Here is a 26,784-nt window from a genome sequence, read left to right on the forward strand (position 1 = left end):
GAGGGGATCTGATTGAAACATATAAGATTATTAAGGGATTGGACACGCTGGAGGCAGGAAGCATGTTCCCGATGTTGGGGGAGTCCAGAACCAGAGGCCACAGTTTAAGAATAAGGGGTAGGCCATTTAGAACGGAGTTGAAGAAAAACTTTTTCATCCAGAGGTTTGTGGATCTGTGGAATGCTCTGCCTCAGAAGGCAGTGGAGGCCAAGTCTTTGGATTAGATAGAGCTCTTAAAGATAGCGGAATCAAAGGTTATGGAGATAAGGCAGAAACTGGATACTGATAGTGGATGATCAGCCATGATCACAGTGAATGGCGGTGCTGGCTCGAAGGGCTGAATGGCCTACTCCTGCACCTATTGTCTATTGTCTATTGACCCTCCCTCAGTACCGCCCCTCCACAGTGAGGTGTCTGTGTTGAACTCTGACTGTGAAGCAGACGCGCTACAGCCAGAACACATACCCAGGCGAATCGGCAGTCACTGTTGCTCTGTTTATTGTGTTGAATGTGTGACGGGTGAAGCGGTTCTGCGGCAGTGAGTCGCGGTGAAAAGCCCAGCATTAGCGCGGGGTGGAGATGGAGAACGGGGGAAGGTCCCAGCGCAGGTCCCAGCAGCTGAGGCGTTTACATTGACGGGAAGGGGTGTGGGGGAGAGAAGGGACCACAGGGAGGGGAGGGGTGTTGTGTAGGAGAGTGAGGAGGGGCAGGGAAATGGAGAGGGGTGTAGGAGAGACGGGTTACAGAGATGAGGAGGTGAGAGGGGACAGCAAGGGGATCACAAGGATGGGGAGGGGGAGGTCACAGAGACGGGGGGGTGTTAGAGAAATGGGAAGGGGTGTCGGAGAGGGATGGGCTACAGAGAGGGGTGGGATATAGGGGAGTGGAGGGTCGCAGGGACGGGGAGAGGTGGCGTTGTAGAGACAGGGAGGGATGTAGGAGAGGGAGAGGGTTAAAGAGACACGGTAGGGTACAGGGGAGCGGAAGGGTTACAGAGACGGGGAGGGGTGTAGGGGAGAGGCGGGGTTACAGAGACACGGGGAGGTGTAGGAGTGGGAGAGGGTTACAGAAACACGGGGAGGTGTAGGAGAGGGAGGGGTTACAGAGACAGGGTGAGGTATAGGAGTGGGAGGGGTTACGGAGACGGGGAGGTTCAGGGGAACAGAGTGGGGAGGGGGTGTAAGGTTTGGACTTTGGAACACTTTAAAATGAGTAATGAGAAACAGGGAAATGGCGGAGGGTCCAATAAGGACGACAGTGGAAAACACCGGGAATGTGTCAGAAATTCAGGGGAGGGGGCAGAAGTCAGTGCAGTGGCCATTGTCAAAGAGGGGGTGTTTGGACCCGGTAACTCAGCTGGATCAATGGACTACACCCCAGGGTTCTGAAAGGGGCAGCTGAAGAGACTGGCGAGGCGAGGCGAGGCGAGGCGTTCGTTGTGATCTTTCAAGAATACAGGAGCCCCGGAGGGTAAATCACAAATATGAGGAGGGGAGGCTTGACCTCAGTTAGCCTGACTTCAGTTCAAACATCTGCGTCCAGTGTTGAGGACAATCAGTCTCGTTACGGGGAGAGATTGCTTGTTAGAATTCTTTCAGACAAAGGAGATGCAGTGGAGGCCTTCCCACTCATAAGTCCGTGGTCCTGGGGCTGGGGGTGGTTAAAGAAGCGGGGAAGGGTGAAGGTCAGGTTTGGGGCCCGGTACAGGGAGCGGGGCTACACCTCCCCAGATTTGCGCAGAGTGTGTCTCTGCAACGCTAGTCTCAGAACGGCGACGGCGAAGTCCACATCCTCCTGGGAGATGCACATCGGGGGTTTGAGACGGAACGTCTGTGGGAGAGAGCAGACCCCGGTCAGACAGACGGTCGGCGGGAGGCAGACGGGTCAGAAAGACGGATGGGCGAGGGTCAGGGATTAAATGGCAGGTGAGAAGGTCAGACAAGAGGGGCAGACTCAGACAGGACGGGGACCTGATCTTCTGGCCTGCCCATCGCCTCCCCCGGAGCTCCTCCCCACTTCTGTTTCCCCCAGAGCCTTCTGTCCTCTCCTATCAGACTCCCTCCTCTCCAGCCCTGAATCTCTTTCACCAATAAATTTCCCAGCTCTTCACTTCATCTCTCCCCCCCACCAAGTTTCACCTATCACCTCGTGTTGCCCCCTCGCCTCACCCCACCTTTTTAAATCTACTCCTCAGCTTCGTTCTCCAGTCCTGCCGAAATGTCGACTGTACTTTTGTCAATAGATGCTGCCTGTCCTGCTGAGTTCCTCCAGCATTTTGTGTGTGTTCCTTGGATCTCCAGCATCTGCAGATTTTCTCTTGTTTAGGACGGGGATGGAAAAAGTCCGACAGAACGGTCAGCTGGGGCAAGGTTTGACGGGTGGTGGCCGGGCGGACGGGGGAGGGACAGGGGTCGGGGGCCGGTCACCTGTCCGAAAATGCCGCCGATGCCCAGTAGCAGTCCCATCTCCTTGCAGTCCTCCCAGATCCGGCGCATGTCCGTCGGCGGCAGCGGCTCGCGACTCTCCTGGCGGAGGAGACAACAGTCAACATCACGCCGAGGCTGGAAGTCACGGGTCACGGGGGCTTTCAAAGGTTTAATACTCCCCCAGGACAGAGGAGGTCATAGAGACTGACCGGCCACTCGGTATACCTGCACCAGCCCCCGTGTGTTCGTGGGGTCCAGACTGCGAGCTGGGTGTGTGTGCCGCACGGGGAGAAAGGTTTCCGGGCTGTCGGCCGGGGTACAGCCGGAAATGGGTATTGTTAGGGACGGGTGTGGGATGGGAACATCTCCCACTTCCCCGCGCCATCGTCACTTGGTTCTGTCCCCGCCCGCCAGTCCAACCATGCACATCGACTGCGCTGGCCGCGCTCACCTTACTGCGCACCAGCTCCAGGCCGACCATCAGCCCCTTGCCGCGCACGTCTCCCACCACCTCGAACTCCTTCCGCAGGTCGCTGAGCTGTAGCATCAGATCGGTGCCTCGGGCCTCGGCGTTCTGCATCAGTCCCTCCTCGTCGATCACCTGTGGACCCGCAGAGCGTCAGCCCACGGACCGTGTGCGAGGATCCTGCAGAGCGTCAGCCCACGGACCCGCAGAGCGCCAGCCCACGGAACGAGCACATGTCATGGACCCGCAGAGCCTCAGCCCACGGGCCAGCAGAGGGTCATCCCACCGACCGGGCACAAGGACCCCGCTGGCGACAGCCCACTGACTGGGCACAAGGACCCCGCTGGCGACAGCCCACTGACCGGGCACAAGGACCCCGCTGGCGACAGCCCACTGACCGGGCACAAAGACCCATCACAGCGCTGGCACACGCTCTCGCACTTTGCGTACTCGACCCAGCGCCGAGGATGCACACGTTCCGTGTATATTGAGGCAGTACAGTTTCCGTGAGCGCCCCCCCCCCCCCCCCGTCAGCCCGTCCACTCTCATTCCGCCCGGCCCCCGCCCTCTCCCCGGCGGTCACCTGGAGGACGGCGGATCCGATCGCACAGGCCAGCGGGCCCCCGCCGAACGTGTTGAAGCTGAGGGCTTCACCCATGCAGGCGGCGATATCTGTAAAACGGCAGTAGAGGAGGAGAGGCGGTACCCATTCATCCCTCCCCTCTCCCCCGACGAAGTTCCTTCCCCCTTCCCCTCTCCCGACTCCTACCCCGGGGCACTCTTCCTGTATTCCAACCCCCAGCCCTGGGAACCACCGGCGAACTGTCTCGACAGTGGAAATTCTTCCAGTAAACCCACATCCCAGACAACGAGGGACCAGTTAAGAGTCTGTGTGCGGGGTAGGGGCCTGGGGGTGAGCGTGGTCAGGGTATGTCTGTAGGCCAGTGGGTCAATGCAGCGGAGCCCGGGGCGACCTTCCTCTCACCTGGTGTGGTGACCACGGCCCCCATGGGGAAGCCGTTGGCTATGCCCTTTGCCGTGGTGATGATGTCGGGGGTTACCCCGAGGCTCTGGAAGCCCCAGAAGTGGCTCCCCAAGCGTCCGAAACCCGTCTGCACCTGAGGCAAAAGGTTAGGGGGGGGTCAGTGGGTGGTCAAAGTTCATCCCGCGGGAGGGCGTGGGAACGGACACCGACCACGTGGGATAACCCCAGCCCGCGTAACCCTGATCACGTGGGACACTGCGCCATGCTCAATCACGCGGGACCCCAGGTCACGTGACAACCATCGTGACCCCACCCCAGCTGCGCCTGAACACATGGGATTAAAGACCCACGTGACGTCCAACCACGTGGTAAAGACCCCACCTACGCCAGAACGCGTGGGACAAAACGTCATGCACGGCGCATAACGTGAAACCGTCCCTCCTGTGGTGACCGGACACGTGGAAACCAAGACGCCCAACACGTGTACTCGTGATCATGTGGGATGACCACGTGGCCCGCCGCTGCCCACCTCGTCAGAGATATAGAGGCCTCCTCTGGCGCGGACGATGTTGGCGGCCTCGCTAAGGAAGCCCCGCGGATACTGCACCACACCGTTCACTCCCTGTGGGGACCAAGGATGGGGTGAGCACAGAGAGCCAGAAGACCTTACCACCCGTTCCCTGTACCTCCATTCCCCACGGACTCCGGCCTTTCTGAATTTTGCCTGTTACACTGGGGAGCAAGCTGGCAGCAGCGATCCCAACTCAGGTTGCTGCAGCTAGAAGATTGGCTGTGCGAGGGTTTCTGCTCCTGTGGGGCGAGGATGGGGAATGTGTGAGAAAGAAGGTATGGAGCTGTGGGAGGAAGGTAGGGGTGCAAGCCCCACCGGCTTTATAGATGGGCCTGAGTCGTGAGATGGTTAGCACAACCACAGTGGACGGAATGGCCACAAACGCTGGTGGATTTCTGTAAATTGGGGGTTCTGTGTCCTCCCCTTCCTTTCACAGTAGACCCAGGTGCCCCCACCCCAATTCTCACCCTCACTGACCCACTCCCCATCATCCTTCCCCTCCCTCTCCGTAATCCCCTCTCGATTCCTGTCATAATCATCCTTCCCACCCTTATCCCCACCACCCCTCCCTCTCCGTCACCTGCATCTCTCTGAACCTTCTGACCCCATTCCCCTCTACCTCATCACTCCATACTCCGTTCATCCTCCCTACCTCTCTCCTCATCCTCAATCACCTACCCTCCTCCACCATCTAACCCGCTCCCCCTCCGCCAGCCCCTGCCCACTCCCACACTGCCTGTCACCTGGATGGGCTCAGCGATGAAACCGGCGAGTCGGAGAGGCGCAGCAGAAAGCAGCAGCTCCCGGAACTCGGACAGGTAGGCCTCCCTGGCCTGGCACTCTCCTGTGTCTGGAGGAGAAGCAGAATGTTGACAGAGCAGGACTTCATCACCACACCGGTGTGCTGACTGACCCCCCACTCCTTACTGAACCCCTTCACCCTCACCCACCCACCCACGCTTCACTTCCCTCGCTGCCCCCTGCTCACCAGCCCAACCACCCTCCATTCCCCACCCTTCCCTCACTCACCCACCTGCCCTTCACCCTCGAAAGCCACACTTCACACCTCGTCTACTCTCGCTCCCCCACCCACCCTGCTCCCTCACTCACCCACCAATCCTTTACCGTCTATACCAGAAACTCCACACCCACCGTTCACTCCCGAGCCTGCCCTCTCATCACCAACCCCCCCCCCCCCGAATTAAATCCAGTTTAGTGAAGGTGGCGCTTCTGTGCTGGCACTCCTGGAGTGTGTAGTGGCATTCGAGATGGTACCAATACCTTGCCCCTGTGCCAGTCTTCAAGGGGACCTTTGCTTTTAGGATAACCAACCTTTTGCATTTGGTATTTTGCATCACTGTGCCTGCCAGATCCCCAACATTCCTTGTTTTGCCCTCAAAGTGCATTTTGCACTTGTCGTCATCAAGTGAACCACTTTAGACGTTCCACATGCACAACGCATACCTCTTTGATCTAGAGCCTCAGGCCAGCCAGGGTTCCTGAAAAGCAGCCTGCCGCACCCTTCCACGTATAGGAAAATGCAGCCCTGAACTGCTTAAATGGCTTCCTATTTCTCAGACTCTCACACCCAGTCACTACTGCAAGATCCTGTACAAAGGTTCCAAAATTTACTCTGCCCCTGTTCAGGACCCTAAGCCATGGGCCAGACAACAAAACTTATTTTTAAACTAATAGTTATGGCCACTAAACCCAGAATGCTGACTAATAGATGGTTTGTCCACTGCCAGGCATTTCCCCTACTGATAGATATTTCCCCACCAACAAACTTTTCCCCACAGACGTTTCCACATCAGGCAGACGTTTCCACAATAGGCAGACATTTCCCCACTGACATTTTCTCCAAAGACGGATGTTTCCCCCAGAGACAGACATTTTCCCCACAGACAGACAATTCCCAACAGACATTTTCCCACAAACAGACATTTCCCTGATAGACATTCCTCTGCAGACATTTCCCCACAGACATTTCCCTCATAGACAGACATTTCCCTGATAGACATTCCTCTGCAGACATTTCCCCACAGACATTTCCCTCATAGACAGACATTTCCTCACAGACAGACATTTCCCTGATAGACATTCCTCTGCAGACATTTCCCCACATACATTTCCCTCATAGACAGACATTTCCTCACAGACAGACATTTCCCCCTGAGACATTTTCCCCAAAGAGAAACATTCCCCCACAGATAGACATTTCCCCCACAGATATTTCCTCAGTCAGTCCCACACACACAGACATTTCCCCACAAAAAAACAGCTCCCCACTGATGGACATTTCCCACACAGAGAGACATTTCCCCATAGAGAGATATTTCCCCCACAGACATTTCCGTACAGACAGATATTATCCCACAGACATTTCCACCAAAGACAAAAATTACTCCCACCGGCAGACATTTCCCCCACAGATGGACATTACCCACATAGACAGAGATTTAACCCACGGACAGATATTCCCCCACAGATATTTCCGCTCAAACAGATCGCCACAGACTGATGTTCGCCCTGCATGCATATTCCCCACAGACAGACATTTCCTCCACAGAGAGGCATTTCCCCACAGAGTGAGATCTCACCCACAGACATTTCACCACAGACAGACATTACTCTAACAGACAGGCATTTACCTGACAGACAGATATTTCCCCACAGACATTTCCCCCGCAGACAGATATTTCCCCACGGACAGACATTCACCACAGACATTTCTGCCACAGATAGACATTTCCCCCTCAGGCAGCCATTTCCCCCAGAGACAGATATTTCCACACAGACAATTCCCTCAGGCAGACATTTCCCCCAGAGGGAGACATTTCCCCCACAGACAATTCTCCACGGACAGGTATTTCTCCCACAGACATTTCCGCATGGACATTTCTCCCATAGGTAGGCATTTCCCCACAGCCATTTTCCCCACAAACAGACATTTCACCCACAGGCAGACATTACCCACACAGGCAGATATATACACTGCAGACAGACATTTCCCTCGCAGACAGACATTTCTCCTACAGACAAGCTCGCCACTGAAAGACATTTCCCACACAGAAAGATATTACCCCTGCAGTTAGTGATTTTGCCACAGATAGATATTTCCTCCACAGACATACATTTGCACAAAAGACAGACCTGCTCCCCACTGAGATACATTTACCCCACAGAAAGATGTTTCCGCCACAGACAGACATTTCCCCTACAGACAGATATTTCCGCATGGACAGAAATTTCTCCACAGAAAGACATTTTCCCACAGGCTGACATTTCCCGAAAGACAGACATTCCCCCACAGGCAGATATTTCCCCCAGAAACAGACATTTCTCTACAGCCTTCACCCCCACGGACAGTCATTTGCCCTACAGACAGACCTTCTCTACTGATAGATGTTTCCCCACAGATATTTCCCCACCCTCAGACATTTCCCCCACAGATATTCCCCCACCCTCAGACATTTCCCCTGAGACATTTCTCCCACCAACAGCCATTTCCCTACCGATAGACATTACCCCACCTAGACATTTCCCTCACCCTTAGACGTTTCCACTGCAGATAGACATTTCTCACACATACATACCCACTCTCTCACACACACACTCACTCTCACACACACTCACACCCTCTCACACACACACTCACTCTCTCACACATGCAATAACTCTCCCACACACCCTCACACCCTCACACACACACACACACACACACACACACACACACACACACACACACACAGTCTCACACACACTCACACCCTCTCTCACACACACACACTCACTCTCTCTCACACACACACTCACTCTCTCACACACTCACTCTCTCACACACTAACACCCTCTCACACACACACTCATTCTCTCTCTCACACACACACACTCACTCTCTCACACACACACAGTCACTCTCTCACACATATTCACACCCTCTCACACACACAGTCACTCTCTCACGCATACAGTTACTCTCTCACACACACTCACCCTCTCACACACTCACTCTCTCAAATACTCACACCTTCTCACACTCACAGTCACTCTCTCACACACACTCACACCCTCCCACACACACACACACTCACTCTCTCACATACACACACACACACTCTCACACACAGTCACTCTCTCACACACACAGTCACTCTCTCACACACACTCATTCTCTCACACACTCACTCTCTCACACACTCACACACTCACACACACACACACTCACACTCTATCACACACACGCACCCCCCTCACACAGTCACTATATCACACACATTCACACCCTCTCACACACATTCACACCCTCTCACACACACACTCACTCTCTCACACACACACTCTCTCACACACTCACACCCTCTCACACACAGTCACTCTCACACACACACTCTCTCACACAGTTACTCTCTGACACACACACACACACTCACACCCTCTCACACAGATTCACTCTCACTCACACACACTCACTCTCACACACACACTCACATCTCTCACACACAGTCACTCTCTCACACACACACTCACTCTCTCACACACACTCACTGTCACACACACTGACACCCTCACACACACAGTCACTCTCTCACACATACAGTTACTCTCTCACACACATACACACCTCTCACACACACAGTCACTCTCACACACAACCTCTCACACACACACCCACTCTCACATACACACACTCTCTCACACACACACACTCTCTCACACACAGTCACTCTCACATACACACTCACTCTCTCACACACTCACTCTCTCACACACACACCCTCTCACACACACACTCATTTTCTCACACACACTCACACCCTCTCACACACACACACACTCACACTCTCTCACACACACACTCTCTCACTCACACACCCTCTCACACACACAGTCACTCTCTCACACACATTCACACCCTCTCATACACACAATCACTCTCTCACACACATTCACACCCTCTCACACACACAGTCACTCTCTCACACACATTCACAGCTCTCACACACACACAGTCACTCTCACACACACCCACTCACACACACACTCACTCTCACACACACAGACACTCTCTCACACACACAGTCACTCCCTCACACACACTCACATCCTCTCACACACACAGTCACACTCACACACATTCACACCTCTCACACACACAGTGATTCTCACACACACCCTCTCACACACACACTCACTCTCTCACACACACTCAGTCTCTCTCTCACACACACACACTCTCACACACACACTCACTCTCTCACACACAGTCACACCCTCTCTCACACGCACTCACACTCACTCTCTCACACACACTCATTCTCTCGCACACTCACTCCCTCTCTCACACACTCACTCTGTCACACACACAGACCCTCTCACACACACAGTCTCTCTCTCACACACATTTACACCCTCTCACACACACAGTCACTCTCTCACACACATTCACACACTCTCACACACACAGTCACTCTCACACACACCCTCACACACACTCTCACATACACACACACACTCTCACACACACACACACACACACACTCTCACATACACAGTCACTCTCTCACACACACTCACACCCTCTCCCACACACAGTCACTCTCTCACACACACAGTCACTCTCACACAAATGCACACACACTCACTCTCCCTTTCACACACTCACAACCTATCACACACATTCACTCTCTCACACACCCAGGCACTCTCCCACACACACTCACTCTCTCACACACACAGTCACTCTCTCACACACAAAGTCACTCTCTTGCACACTCTCTCACACACCACTCACACTCTCACGCACATAGTCACTCTCGCGCACACACAGTCACTCTCTCACACACACAGTCACTCCCACACACACACTTACTCTCTCACACACACTCACTCTCTCACACACACACACTCTCACACACACTCTCACCCTCTCACACACATTCACTCTCTCACACACACTCCCTCTCACACACACAGTCACTCTCTCACACACACAGTCACTCCCACACACACACACTCACTCTCTCACACACACTCACTCTCTCATACACACACACTCTCACACACACTCACACCCTCTCACACACATTCACTCTCTCTCTCACACACACACCTCTCACACACACAGTAACTCTCTCAGACACACAGTCACTCTCTCACACACACACTCACTCACTCTCTTACACACACTCACTCTCTCACACACGCACACACTCTCTCACACACGCACACACTCTCACACACACTCACACCCTCTCACACACAGTCACTCTCTCACATGCACACTCACTCTTTCACATGCACTCACACCCTCTCACATGCACTCACATTCACTCTCTCTCACACACACACTCACTCTCTCAGGCACTCACAGCCTCTCACACACACACTCACTTTGTCACACACACTCACACCATCTCACACACACAGTAACTCTCTCACACACACATTCTCTCCCACACACTCACACCGTCTCACGCACACTCTCACCCTCTCACACACACACACTCACTCTCTCACACGCACTCACGCCCTCTCTCACACGCACTCACACTCACTCTCTCACACACACACCCTCTCACACACACATTCATTCTCTCGCACACTCACTCCCTCTCTCACACACTCACTCTGTCACGCACACACACACCCTCTCACACAAACAGTCACTCTCTCACACACATTTACACCCTCTCACACACAGTCACTCTCTCACACACATTCACACACTCTCACACACAGTCACTCTCTCACACACATTCACACCTCTCACACACACAGTCACTCTCACACACACACTCTCACATACACACACACACTCTCTCACACACACTCACTCTCTCACATACAGTCACTCTCTCACACACACTCACACCCTCTCACACACACAGTCAATCTCTCACACACACAGTCACTCTCACACGCATGCACACACACCCACTCTCTCACACACACTCACTCCCTCACACACACACTCTCCCTTTCACACCCTCACACCCTATCACACACATTCACTCTCTCACACACACTCACTCTCTCACACAGGCACTCACACTCTCTCACACACACACTCTCACACACACACCCTCTGACACAGTCACTCTATCACACACATTCACACCCTGTCACACACATAGTCACTCTCTCACACACATTCACACCCTCTCACACACACAGTCACTCTCTCACACATATTTACACCTCTCACACACACAGTCACTCTCACACACATCCTCTCACTCACACACTCACACACTCTCACATACACAAACACACACTCTCACTCACACTCACATGCTCTCACACAGGCACACTAACTCTCACACACACTCACTCTCTCACACTCACACCCTCTCACACACACAGTCACTCTCACACACACACAGTCACTCTCTCACACACCCTCACACCCACACACACTCACACACTCACTCTCTCACACACACACCCTCTCACACACACAATCACTCTCTCACACACACAATCACTCTCTCACACACACATTCACATGCTCTCACACACACACTCACTCTCACAGACACTCAGTCTCTCACACACACTCACACCCTCTCACACACACAGTCACACTCTCACACACACATCCTCTCACACAATCTCATACCCTCTCACACACACCCACTCACTCTCTCACATGCACACTCACTCTCTCACATGCACTCACACTCTCTCGCACACACTCTCACACACACACTCACTCTCTGACGCACTCACACCCTCTCACACACACACTCACTCTGTCACACACACTCATACCCTCTAACACACACACTCACTCCCTCACACACACACTCACTCTCTCACACATACACCCTCTCACACTCATTCACACCATCTCACACACACAGTCACTCTCTCACACACCCTCTCACACACACATTCCCTCTCTCACACACACTCACACCTCTCACACACATTCACTCTCACACACACCTTCTCACACACACAGACCCACTCTCACATACACATACACACACTCACTCTCTCATACACACTCACTCTCACACACACACTCTCTCTCACACACACACCCTCTCACACAGTCACTCTCTCACACACACTCTCTCACACACATCCTCTCACACACACTCATACCCTCTCACACACACCCACTCACTCTCTCACATGCACACTCACTCTCTCACATGCACTCACACCCTCTCTCACATGCACTCACATTCACTCTCTCACACACACTCTCACACACACACTCACTCTCTCACGCACTCACACTCTCTCACACACACAATCACTCTCTCACACATACACCCTCTCACACTCATTCACACCATCTCACACACACGGTCACTCTCTCATACACACTCACTCTCACACATAAACTCACACACTCGCACATACACAAACACACTCTCTCACACACACACTCACACCCTCTCACACACATTCACTCTCTCACACACACTCACACCCTCTCACACACACAGTCACTGTCTCACACACACAGTCACTCTCTCACACACACTCTCTCACACACACGCTCCCACTCTCACACACACTCAGTCTCTCACACACACTGACACCCTCTCACACACACAGTCACTCTCTCACACACATTCACACCCTCTCACACACACAGTCACTCCTTCACACACATTCACACCTCTCACACACACAGTCACTCTCACAGACACCCTTTCACACACACACTCACTCTCTCACACACACAATCACTCTCTCACACACCCTCACACCCTAACACACACACACACTCACTCTCTCACACACACTCACTCTCACACACACTCACACTCTCTCACACACACGCTCTCTCACACACACACACCCTCTCACACAGTGACTCTCTCACACACATTCACACCCTCTCACACACACTGTCACTCTCTCACACACACATCCTCTCATACACACTCACGCCCTCTCACACACACACTCACTCTCTCACAAGCACATTCACTCTCTCACACACACTCACACCCTCTCTCACACACACACACACTCACTCTCTCACACACACTCACTCTCACACACACTCACACTCTCTCACACACACGCTCTCTCACACACACACACCCTCTCACACAGTGACCCTCTCACACACATTCACACCCTCTCACACACACTGTCACTCTCTCACACACACATCCTCTCATACACACTCACGCCCTCTCACACACACACTCACTTTCTCACAAGCACATTCACTCTCTCACACACATTAACACCCTCTCTCACACACACACACACTCACTCTCTCACACACACTCACCCTCTCACACACACACTCACTCTCTCCCTCACACACTCACACCCTGTCACACACACACACTCAATCTCTCACACACACAGTCACTCTCTCACAGACATTCACTCTCTCACACATACTCACATGCCCTCACACACACAGTCACTCTCTCACACACACTCTCTCACACACAGTCCCTCTCTCACACACACTCACTCTCTCACACACACAATCACTCTCTCACACACACATTCACATGCTCTCACACACACACTCACTCTCACACACACTCACTCTCTCACACACACAGTCACTCTCTCACACACACTCTCTCACACACACATCCTCTCACACACACTCATACCCTCTCACACACGCCCACTCACTCTCTCACATGCACACTCACTCTCTCACATGCACTCACACCCTCTCTCACATGCACTCACACTCACTCTCTCACACACACACTCACTCTCTCACACATACACCCTCTCACACTCATTCACACCATCTCACACACACATTCACTATCTCACACACCCTCTCACACACACATTCCCTCTCTCACACACACTCACACCTCTCACACACATTCACTCTGACACACACCTTCTCACACACACAGGCCCACTCTCACATACACACACACACACACACTCTCGCACACAGTCACTCTCTCACACACACTCACACCCTCTCACACACAGTCACTCTCTCACACACACTCTCACACACACTCACTCTCTCATACACACTCACTCTCTCACACACATTCACAACCTCTCACACACACAGTCACTCCCTCACAGACATTCACACCTCTCACACACACAGTCACTCCCTCACAGACATTCACACCTCTCACACACACAGTCACTCTCACACACACCCTCTCTCACACACACACTCTCTCACACACACACTCTCTCACACCCTCACACCTTCACACACACACACTCACTCTCACACACACTCACTCTCTCACACACACTCACACTCTCTCACACACACACCCTCTGACACAGTCACTCTATCACACACATTCACACCCTGTCACACACACAGTCACTCTCTCACTCACATTCACACCCTCTCACACACACAGTCACTCTCTCACACACATTTACACCTCTCACACACACAGTCACTCTCACACACATCCTCTCACACACACACTCACACACTCTCACATACACAAACACACTCTCTCACACACACACTCACACCCTCTCACACACATTCACTCTCTCACACACACTCACACCCTCTCACACACACAGTCACTGTCTCACGCACACAGTCACTCTCTCACACACACGCTCCCACTCTCACACACACTCAGTCTCTCACACACACTGACACCCTCTCACACACACAATCACTCTCTCACACACATTCATACCCTCTCACACACACAGTCACTCCTTCACACACATTCACACCTCTCACACACACAGTCACTCTCACAGACACCCTTTCACACACACACTCACTCTCTCACACACACACTCACTCTCTCACACACACAATCACTCTCTCACACACCCTCACACCCTAACACACACACACACTCACTCTCTCACACACACTCACTCTCACACACACTCACACTCTCTCACACACACACCCTCTCACACAGTGACTCTCTCACACACATTCACACCCTCTCACACACACAGTCACTCTCTCACAGACATTCTCTCTCTCACACACACTCACATGCTCTCACACACACAGTCAGTCTCTCACACACACTCTCTCACACACAGTCCCTCTCTCACACACACTCACTCTCTCACACACACACTCACTCTCTCACACTCACTCACACCCTCTCACACACAGTCACTCTCTCACACACATTCACACCCTCTCACACACACAGTCACTCCCTCACACACACTTACACCCTCTCACACACACAGTCATTCTCTCACACACAGTCACTCTCACACACACACACACACTCACTCTCTCACACTCACACCCTTTCACACACATTCACTCTCTCACACACACTCACATGCTCTCACACACACAGTCACTCTCACACACACTCTCTCACACACACTCCCTCTCTCAGACACACTCACTCTCTCACACACACTCACACCCTCTCACACACACAGTCACTCTCTCACACACATTCACACCCTCTCACACACACAGTCACTCTCACACACACCCTCTCACACACACTCTCATTCTCTCACACACAGAATCACTCTGTCACACACCCTCACTCTCTCACACACACTCACACGCTCTCACACCCTCTCACACACACTCACACCCTCTCCCTCTCACACACACACACACTCACTCTCTCACATACTCACTCTCACAGTCTCACACTCTCTCACACACACTCACATCCTCTCACACACGCAGTCACTCTCTCACACACACTCTCACTCTCTCACACACACTCACATGCTCTCACACACACACTCTCTCACTCTCACACACACCCTCTCACACACACACACCCATTCTCACATACACACACACTCTCTCTGACACACATACTCACTCTCTCACACACTCACACCCTCTCTCACACACACACACTCACACTCTCTCACACACACCCTCACTCTCTCACACACACTGTCACTATCTCACACACACACACACACTCTCACACACACACTCACTCACACACTCACTCTCACACACACTCTCTCACACACACAGTCAGTCTCTCACACACATTCACACCTTCTTACACACACACTCTCTCACACACACTCTCACTCTCTCACACAGACTCACATGCTCTCACACACACACTCTCTCACTCTCGCACACACCCTCTCACACACACACACCCACTCTCACATACACACACACACTCTCTCACACACACACTCACTCTCTCACACACACTGTCACTCTCTCACACACACTCACACCCTCTCACACAGTCACTCTCTCACACACACTCACACCTCTCACACACAGTCACTCTCACACACCCTCTCTCTCACACACACACACACTCTCACATACACACACACACTCTGTCACACACAGTCACTCTCTCACACAGTCACTCTCTCACACAGTTACTCTCTCACACACACTCACACCCTGTCACACACACAGTCAGTCTCTCACACACATTCACACCTTCTCACACACGCAGTCACTCTCTCACACGCACTCTCACTCTCTCACACACACTCACATGCTCTCACACACACACACCCTCTCACACACACACACCCATTCTCACATACACACACACTCTCTCTGACACACATACTCACTCTCTCACACACTCACACCCTCTCTCACACACACACACTCACACTCTCTCACACACACCCTCACTCTCTCACACACACTGTCACTATCTCACACACACACACACACTCTCACACACACTCACTCTCTCACACACTCACTCTCACACACTCACACTCACACACACAGTCAGTCTCTCACACACATTCACACCTTCTTACACACACACTCTCTCACACACACTCTCACTCTCTCACACAGACTCACATGCTCTCACACACACACACTCTCTCACTCTCACACACACCCTCTCACACACACACACCCACTCTCACATACACACACACACTCTCTCACACACACACTCACTCTCTCACACACACTGTCACTCTCTCACACACACTCACACCCTCTCACACAGTCACTCTCTCACACACACAGTCACTCTCCCACACACACACTCACTCTCTCACACACATTCACACCCTCTCACACACAAAGTCACACTCACACACTCACACCTCTCACACACAGTCACTCTCACACACCCTCTCTCACACACACACACACACTCTCACATACACACACACACTCACTCTCTCACACACTCACTCTCACACACTCACACTCACACACACAGTCAGTCTCTCACACACATTCACACCTTCTTACACACACACTCTCTCACACACACTCTCACTCTCTCACACAGACTCACATGCTCTCACACACACACACTCTCTCACTCTCACACACACCCTCTCACACACACACACCCACTCTCACATACACACACACACTCTCTCACACACACACTCACTCTCTCACACACACTGTCACTCTCTCACACACACTCACACCCTCTCACACAGTCACTCTCTCACACACACAGTCACTCTCCCACACACACACTCACTCTCTCACACACATTCACACCCTCTCACACACAAAGTCACACTCACACACTCACACCTCTCACACACAGTCACTCTCACACACCCTCTCTCACACACACACACACTCTCACATACACACACACACTCTCTCACACACAGTCACTCTCTCACACAGTCACTCTCTCACACAGTTACTCTCTCACACACACTCACACCCTGTCACACACACAGTCACTCTCTCACACACACACTCACTCTCTCACACACACACTCTCTCACACACACACTCACTCTCTCACACACATTCACACCCTCTCACACACAGTCACTCTCTCACAGACACAGTCACTCTCTCTCTGACACACACTCATCTCTCATACACACTCACTCTCACACACACACACACACTCTCTCTCACACAGACACTCACTCTCTCACACACACACTCTCTCTCTCACACACACTCTGTCACACACCACTCACTCTCTCACACACACTCACACCCTCTCTCACACACACGCTCACACTCTCTCTCTCACGTGGACCCACCTGAATGACAGTTACAGCTCCGAGTCGTTTGAACAGGAGAATCCCGGCATTTGCTCCCTCCCCACAGACCCCGGTAAACATCAGGGCACATGACCTAAGGGAGTACAGTGGGGAGGGGAGGGGTGGGATGGGGTTAAGGAAGGGATGGGGGGAGGGGAGGGATGCGGGAAGGGAGGAGAGGAGTGGGGTTAGGAAGGGGAGGGGGAAGGATGGGGCAGGGAGTAGAGAGATGAGTAAAAAGCAGGAGGGTATTGAGGGAGGGGAATAGAGGTATGAGGGAAGGGAGGAGAGAGATGGGGTTGGGGTGGGGAGGGGGAGGGATGGGGAAGGGATAAAGGAAAGGAGGGATGAGGGAAGGGAGGAGAGGGATGGAGTTAGGGGAGGAGGGTTAGGGATGGGGAAGGGAGGAGAGGGATGGGGTTAGGGTGAGGGGGAGGGATGGGGAAGGGATGAAGGAAAGGAGGGATGGGGAAGGGAGGAGAGGGATGGGATGAGGGAGGGGACAGAGGAGGGAAGGGAAGAGAGAGTACAGGACAGAACAGATTAAAGACTGTGGGCTCACCACACAATCCCATCACAACACGCTCACCCCTTACCCCAACTTCAATCCCCTCACCCCGAACTCTTTCATCCCGAACTCTTTCACCCCGAACTCTTTCACACCATTCACGTTACCCCTTACTCCAACCCCTTCACACCACCTCATCCCATCACGAGCCGCACCCCTGACCTCTTACTCCAACCACCACGCCCCCTCACGCCCCACACACCTTCAACCCCACAAACCATCAGCCCCTCACCCTCACCCCATCACACACTCACTCCCTCAGTGAGGGTCAGTGTCTATGGGACTGGCCCCCAGTGAGGGTCAGTGTGTGTGTGGGACTGACCCCCAGTGAGGGTCAGTGTGTGTGGGACTGTCCCCCAGTGAGGGTCACTGTGTGTGTGTGGGGGACTGTCCCACAGTGAGGGTCAGTGTGTGTGGGACTGTCCCACAGTGAGGGTCAGTGTGTGTGTGTGTGGGACCGTCCCCCAGTGAGGGTCAGTGTGTGTGTGTGGGACCGTCCCCCAGTGAGGGTCAGTGTGTGTGTGGGACAGTCCAACAGTGAGGGTCAGTGTGTGTGTGAGGGACCGTCCCCCAGTGAGGGTCAGTGTGTGTGTGGGACAGTCGCACAGTGGGGGTCAGTGTGTGTGTGTGGGACTGTCCCCCAGTGAGGGTCAGTGTGTGTGTGGGACAGTCCCACAGTGAGGGTCAGTGTGTGTGTGTGGGACCGTCCCCCAGTGAGGGTCAGTGTGTGTGTGTGGGACCGTCCCCCAGTGAGGGTCAGTGTGTGTGTGGGACTGACCCCCAATGAGGGTCAGTGTGTGTGTGGGACCATCCCCCAGTGAGGGTGAGGGTCAGTGTGTGTGGGACTGTCCCCCAGTGAGGGTCACTGTGTGTGTGGGACTGTCCCACAGTGAGGGTCAGTGTGTGTGGGACTGTCCCCCATTGAGGGTCAGTGTGTGTGTGGGACTGTCCCCCATTGAGGGTCAGTGTGCGTGTGGGACTGACCCCCAGTGAGGGTCAGTGTGTGTGTGGGACTGACCCCCAGTGACGGTCACTGTGTGTGTGTGTGTGTGACTGTCCCTCAGTGAGGGTCAGTGTGTGTGTGGGACTGTCCCCCAGTGAGGGTCAGTGTGTGTGTGGGGGGACCGTCCCCCAGTGAGGGTCAGTGTGTGTGTGGGGGGACCGTTCCCCAGTGAGGGTCAGTGTGTGTGTGGGACTGTCCCCAGTGAGGGTCAGTGTGTGTGTGTGGGACCGTCCCCCAGTGAAGGTCAGTGTGTGTGTGTGGGACCGTCCCCCCAGTGAGGGTCAGTGTGTGTGGGACTGTCCCCCCAGTGAGGGTCAGTGTGTGTGCGGGACCGTCCCCCAATGAGGGTCAGTGTGTGTGCGTGGGACTGTCCCTCAGTGAGGGTCAGTGTGTGTGTGGGAATGTCCCCCAGTGAGGGTCAGTGTGTGTGTGTGGGACTGTCCCCCCAGTGAGGGTCAGTGTGTGTGGGACTGTCCCCCCAGTGAGGGTCAGTGTGTGTGCGGGACCGTCCCCCAATGAGGGTCAGTGTGTGTGCGTGGGACTGTCCCTCAGTGAGGGTCAGTGTATGTGTGGGAATGTCCCCCAGTGAGGGTCAGTGTGTGTGGGACTGTCCCCCAGTGAGGGTCAGTGTGTGTGTGGGACTGTCCCTCAGTGAGGGTCAGTGTGTGTGTGGGACCGTCTCGCAGTGAGGGTCAGTTTGTGTATGTGTGTGTGTGGGACTGTCCCCCTGAGAGGGTCAGTGTGTGTGTGGGGATGTCCCCAGTGAGGGTCAGTGTGTGTGTGTGTGTGTGTGTGTGTGTGTGTGTGTGTGGGACTGTCCCCCAGTGAGGGCCAGTGTGTGTGGGACTGTCCCCCAGTGAGGGTCAGTGTGTGTGTGGGACTGTCCCCCAGTGAGGGTCAGTGTGTGTGTGGGACCGTCCCCCAGTGTGGGTCAGTGTGTGTGTGTGTGTGTGTGTGTGTGTGTGTGTGTGTGTGTGTGTGTGGGACTGTCCCCCCAGTGAGGGCCAGTGTGTGTGGGACTGTCCCCCAGTGAGGGTCAGTGTGTGTGTGGGACTGTCCCCCAGTGAGGGTCAGTGTGTGTGTGGGACTGTCCCCCTGAGAGGGTCAGTGTGTGTGTGTGTGTGTGGGACTGTCCCCCAGTGAGGGCCAGTGTGTGTGTGTGGGACCGTACCTCAGTGAGGGTCAGTGTGTGTGTGTGTGCGCGAATGTCCCCCAGTGAGGGTCAGTGTGTGTGTGTGTGTGTGGGACTGTCCCCCAGTGAGGGTCAGTGTGTGTGGGACTGTCCCCCAGTGAGGGTCAGTGTGTGTGTGTGTGGGACTGTCCCCCAGTGAGGGTCAGTGTGTGTGTGTGTGTGTGTGTGTGTGTGTGTGTGTGTGGGGATGTCCCCAGTGAGGGTCAGTGTGTGTGTGGGACTGTCCCCCAGTGAGGGCCAGTGTGTGTGGGACTGTCCCCCAGTGAGGGCCAGTGTGTGTGTGGGACTGTCCCCCAGTGAGGGTCAGTGTGTGTGTGTGTGTGTGTGTGTGTGTGTGTGTGTGTGTGTGGGGATGTCCCCAGTGAGGGCCAGTGTGTGTGTGTGTGTGTGGGACTGTCCCCCAGTGAGGGTCAGTGTGTGTGTGTGTGTGTGTGTGGGACTGTCCCCCAGTGAGGTGTGTGTGTGTGTGTGGGACTGTCCCCCAGTGAGGGTCAGTGTGTGTGTGTGTGTGTGTGTGTGTGTGTGTGTGTGTGTGTGGGGATGTCCCCAGTGAGGGCCAGTGTGTGTGTGTGTGTGTGGGACTGTCCCCCAGTGAGGGTCAGTGTGTGTGTGTGTGTGTGTGTGGGACTGTCCCCCAGTGAGGGTCAGTGTGTGTGTGTGTGTGTGTGTGGGACTGTCCCCCAGTGAGGGTCAGTGTGTGTGTGTGTGTGTGTGTGGGACTGTCCCCCAGTGAGGGTCAGTGTGTGTGTGTGTGTGTGTGTGGGACTGTCCCCCAGTGAGGGTCAGTGTGTGTGTGTGTGTGTGTGTGTGTGTGTGTGTGTGTGTGTGTGGGGATGTCCCCAGTGAGGGCCAGTGTGTGTGTGTGTGTGTGGGACTGTCCCCCAGTGAGGGTCAGTGTGTGTGTGTGTGTGTGTGTGGGACTGTCCCCCAGTGAGGGTCAGTGTGTGTGTGTGTGTGTGTGTGGGACTGTCCCCCAGTGAGGGTCAGTGTGTGTGTGTGTGTGTGTGTGTGTGTGTGTGTGTGTGTGTGTGTGGGGATGTCCCCAGTGAGGGTCAGTGTGTGTGTGTGTGTGTGTGTGTGTGTGTGTGTGGGACTGTCCCCCAGTGAGGGTCAGTGTGTGTGTGGGGATGTCCCCAGTGAGGGCCAGTGTGTGTGTGTGTGTGTGGGACTGTCCCCCAGTAGACCTCCCCTTGCTGTCCCTGTACCACGGGGTATTTATGGCTCATTCTGTGCGTCTCCCCCCTCCCGCCCCCCGCCGTCCCCATTTACCGGGGCACAGCCCGAGGCAGCGGCTACGTTGAACTTCCAGGAGCTGATGGATGTGAGACCCATGGTGGCCTGAGTGCCTCCGTGATAACTACCCCTGGAGGAAAAGCACAGGATATCAGTGCAGTTTCACTCCACCTTAGAACTCCTCACACCTGAGGAGGCCATTCTGTCCATCAGCCTTACACTAGAATTGCAATCCTGCAATGGAACTCATTTTTAAAGAGAACTCGATAACTGACCTGGTAAATTCACCACAGAATTTGGAGAGGTGGCTGCTCACGCCCCTCCCCTTCCTCCAGATTGCCCTTCAGGGTGGGGGGTAGGAATTAGTTTATTATTATCAAATGTTCCGTGATGCAGTGAAAAACGTGTCTCGTATACAGATCAGATCATTACACAGTGCATTGAGGTAGAGCAAGGTAAATGGGTAACAGAGAGCAGAATAAAGTGTAACACATACTGAGAGAGTGCAGGCGGAAGGACAAGGTGCAAAGTCATCTGAAGCTCGACTATCAGGTCAAGCGTCCACTTTATTAGTCACTGCCCCACCCTCATCCCAAACACCTGCAAATTGTTCTGGGGAGCCCCGTGCTGCTACTGGGGAGGTTTGCATTGGCTGGGCAGGCACCTGGGGGTTGAATCAGAGACAATGGGTTCAGGTGACAGGGCATTCAGGAAGGCAAAGGCAATAATCAACACACCAGGGAGAGGCAGGATGTACAACCACTCGCAAACAGAGGCAGGAACCGGACAAAATAGAAAGTCCTAGGAAAGCGAGCTTGGTCAGTGTGACGACTGTGCAGGTGAACCCGGTGTTATTTGAGCTGGGGGACGTGTCACAATTTTCCTGATGTGAAACTTCCTGAGCTTAACGTGTCCAGTTGAAAATAAAATCAATACTGTATTCATTTTTCTTTCACCCAAAGTGCAGGAGTGAATTTCATTCCATATCTCAGACTTTTACAATAAGGACATTTGAAAGATTCTTACATCGGCATGTAGAGGTAAGAAAAATGGAGGGAGGGTTCTGGCCCAAAGACCATTGTTCTGGAAACAGCAGTGAAGAGCCTTTCCACACAGAGAGAGATGGAGGACATTCATCGCTGCCCGAAATGCAGTGGCATAACAGGCAGTGAGTAACTAAGCTTTATATAGTTCAGCACGACATCATGGGCCAAACATCTTGTACTGTGCTGGTCTACTTGTGCATTAGGTAAGGGCGAGTTTCCATGACCCAAATGGCCATAACCTGGAGGTGGGTGGTGCTGGTAAAAGTCGAAATGAACTTCCTTCACTCCATGTGTGTGATGCAGGAATGAGATTAACAAATTCCAGGCACAGATAGCCACCTGGCCATGAGAGACTCTGATGTGCTGATCATCGGACTCGGCTCAAGAAGAGGGATTTGGAAATAAGTATCCAGGTATTCAGAAAGGGCAGGAAAGGAAAGATAGAAAGGGGGGTGGGGGGGAGGCAGTGCTGAAGAGAGATGGCACAGAGTGGTCGAGGACAGAATCTTTATTACCTTTATTTCTCATATATACGTACGTCAAAACATACAGAGAAGAACCAGACATGGTGGGGGCAGGCCGCCAGTATCGGCGTGCTTCTGGCACCAACAGAGTGTGCCCAAACTTACTAACCTTCAGACTATAAGACACAGGAGCAGAATTGGGCCATTCAGCCTGGCGGGTCTGCTGCAGCATTCCACCATGACCAATCCTGGATCCCACACCCCACACACCTGCCTTCTCGCCACATTTCGTAATGCCCTAAACTATCAACCTCTGCTTTAGATATACACGTGGACTTGTCTCCACCATAGTCTGTGCCAGAGCGTTGCACACCTAACCCGAACATCTTTGGAATGTGCAAGGAAACCGGGGTGCGTGGAGGAACCCCACAGTGTCACAGAGAAAACGGACTCACTCCTTCCAGACAGCACTGAACCAGGGTCAGTGGTAAACTGAACCGGGGTCAATGGTAAAGTGAACCAGGGTCAATGGTAAACTGAACCGGGGTCAATGGTACAGTGAACCCGGGTCAATAGTAAAGTGAACCAGGGTCAATGGTAAACTGAACCCGGGTCAATGGTAAAGCAAATGTGGGTCAGTGGTAGAGCGAACCCAGGTCAAGGTTAAAGTGATTTCACCTACCGCTGAGCTACTGTGCCATACTATTACAAGCTCAGAAATATTAGCCCGAATGTCCGGTAAGATACCAGTGCATTTGGTTGCAGCAGCTTCTTCCGGGTCATCAACAGGTGCTACTGTCCTATTAAGTGCATTTTTAATGATTGCAAGATTCTGCTATTTATTAAGAATTTAAAGTACTGCAATTCTACCTCATCAGCGAGTGGAGAAAGTGAAGCTGTGCACTGTGCTGCTGCCTGAGTCAATGGAGGCTTAGAGTCCAATAGCGAGTGACCATCTTGGTCGCTTTCCTTGTGATCACAGGACTCTTTTGGACATTGTTAATGTGGAATCCTGCAAGTTCGATTCACTGATTTATTGGCTGAGAGCAGGAGTGGCTGACGGGGGTTGCGGGGCCTCAGTTATAGTGAGGACTAGGCCTCAAGCCACTGTGTACAGCCGCCAGGAGAGAGGCATCAAAGCTAGCGCACTCCACCTGCAGCAATATGGCGCAGTGTCCGGGTTGGAGCGGGTGCTGTCCCCCACCGTTCACTTGGCGGAAGACAAGCTCTTTTGTTGCTGACTGAAGATTTCAATGGACTGAGGTGCGGGACAATGTATGTACATATATATATATCATAGAAACATAGAAAATAGGTGCAGGAGTAGGCCATTTGGCCCTTCGAGCCTGCACCGCCATTTATTATGATCATGGCTGATCATCCAACTCAGAACCCCGCCCCAGTCTTCCTTCCATACCCCCTGATCCCCGTAGCCACAAGGGCCATATCTAACTCCTTCTTAAATATAGCCAATGAACTGGCCTCAACTGTTTCCTGTGGCAGAGAATTCCACAGATTCACCAATCTCTGTGTGAAGAAGTTTTTCCTAATCTCGGTCCTAAAAGGCTTCCCCTTTATCCTCAAACTGTGACCCCTCGTTCTGGACTTCCCCAACATCGGGAACAATCTTCCTGCATCTAGCCTGTCCAATCCCTTTAAGATTTTATACGTTTCAATCAGATCCCCCCTCAATCTTCCAAATTCCAACGAGTACAAGCCCAGTTCATCCAGTCTTTCTTCATATGAAAGTCCTGCCATCCCAGGAATCAATCTGGTGAACCTTCTTTGTACTCCCTCTATAGCAAGGATATCTTTCCTCAGATTAAGGGACCAAAACTGCACACAATACTCCAGGTGTGGTCTCACCAAGGCCTTGTACAACTGTAGTAGTACCTCCCTGCTCCTGTACTCGAATCCTCTTGCTATAAATGCCAGCATACCATTCGCCTTTTTCACCGCCTGCTGTACCTGCATGCCCACTTTCAATGACTGGTGTATAATGACACCCAGGTCTCGTTGCACCTCCCCTTTTCCTAATCGGCCACCATTCAGATAATAATCTGTTTTCCTATTTTTGCCACAAAAGTGGATAACTTCACACTTATCCACATTAAATTGCATCTGCCATGAATTTGCCCACTCACCCAACCTATCCAAGTCACTCTGCATCCTCTTAGCATCCTCCTCACAGCTAACACTGCCACCCAGCTTCGTGTCATCCGCAAACTTGGAGATGCTGCATTTAATTCCCTCATCCAAGTCATTAATATATATTGTAAACAACTGGGGTCCCAACACTGAGCCTTGCGGTACCCCACTAGTCACCGCCTGCCATTCTGAAAAGGTCCCGTTTATTCCCACTTTTTGCTTCCTGTTTGCTAACCAATTCTCTATCCACATCAATACCTTACCTCCAATACTGTGTGCTTTAAGTTTGCACACTAATCTCCTGTGTGGGACCTTGTCAAAAGCCTTTTGAAAATCCAAATATACCACATCCACTGGTTCTCCCTTATCCACTCTACTAGTTACATCCTCAAAATATTCTATGAGATTCGTCAGACATGATTTTCCTTTCACAAATCCGTGCTGACTTTGTCCGATGATTTCACCGCTTTCCAAATGTGCTGTTATCACATCTTTGATAACTGACTCCAGTAGTTTCCCCACCACCGACGTTAGGCTAACCGGTCTATAATTCCCCGGTTTCTCTCTCCCTCCTTTTTTAAAAAGTGGGGTTACATTAGCCACCCTCCAATTCTCAGGAACTAGTCCAGAATCTAACGAGTTTTGAAAAATTATCACTAATGCATCCACTATTTCTTGGGCTACTTCCTTAAGCACTCTGGGATGCAGACCATCTGGCCCTGGGGATTTATCTGCCTTTAATCCCTT

The 26,784-nt window shown here is 52.9% G+C and overlaps 1 protein-coding gene across 10 annotated transcripts in view; it reads right to left on the reverse strand.

Annotated features, from left to right (window-relative positions):
- Positions 1-481: 481 nt before the first annotated feature.
- agxt2 (alanine--glyoxylate aminotransferase 2) overlaps positions 482-26,784 on the reverse strand; it is a 63,572-nt gene continuing 37,269 nt past the window's right edge. For 7 of the 10 annotated variants that reach the window (XM_072257483.1, XM_072257479.1, XM_072257484.1 and 4 more), the window contains exons 6-14: positions 22,416-22,509; positions 18,384-18,477; positions 5,192-5,298; positions 4,407-4,499; positions 3,878-4,010; positions 3,476-3,564; positions 2,878-3,027; positions 2,427-2,525; positions 482-1,830 (exon numbers count right to left, since the gene is read on the reverse strand). In XM_072257483.1, coding sequence (XP_072113584.1) covers positions 1,717-1,830; positions 2,427-2,525; positions 2,878-3,027; positions 3,476-3,564; positions 3,878-4,010; positions 4,407-4,499; positions 5,192-5,298; positions 18,384-18,477; positions 22,416-22,509 — 973 coding nt within the window. In that variant the 3' untranslated portion in view covers positions 482-1,716. Of the gene's footprint in view, positions 1,831-2,426; positions 2,526-2,877; positions 3,028-3,475; positions 3,565-3,877; positions 4,011-4,406; positions 4,500-5,191; positions 5,299-18,383; positions 18,478-22,415; positions 22,510-26,784 lie in introns of those variants that run through there. The other 3 variants (XM_072257485.1, XM_072257486.1, XM_072257487.1) reach the window with 3 other exon arrangements.

The sequence above is a fragment of the Mobula birostris genome, chromosome 5 (genome assembly GCF_030028105.1).
Source record: "Mobula birostris isolate sMobBir1 chromosome 5, sMobBir1.hap1, whole genome shotgun sequence".
Classification (NCBI taxonomy): Eukaryota; Metazoa; Chordata; class Chondrichthyes; order Myliobatiformes; family Myliobatidae; genus Mobula; species Mobula birostris.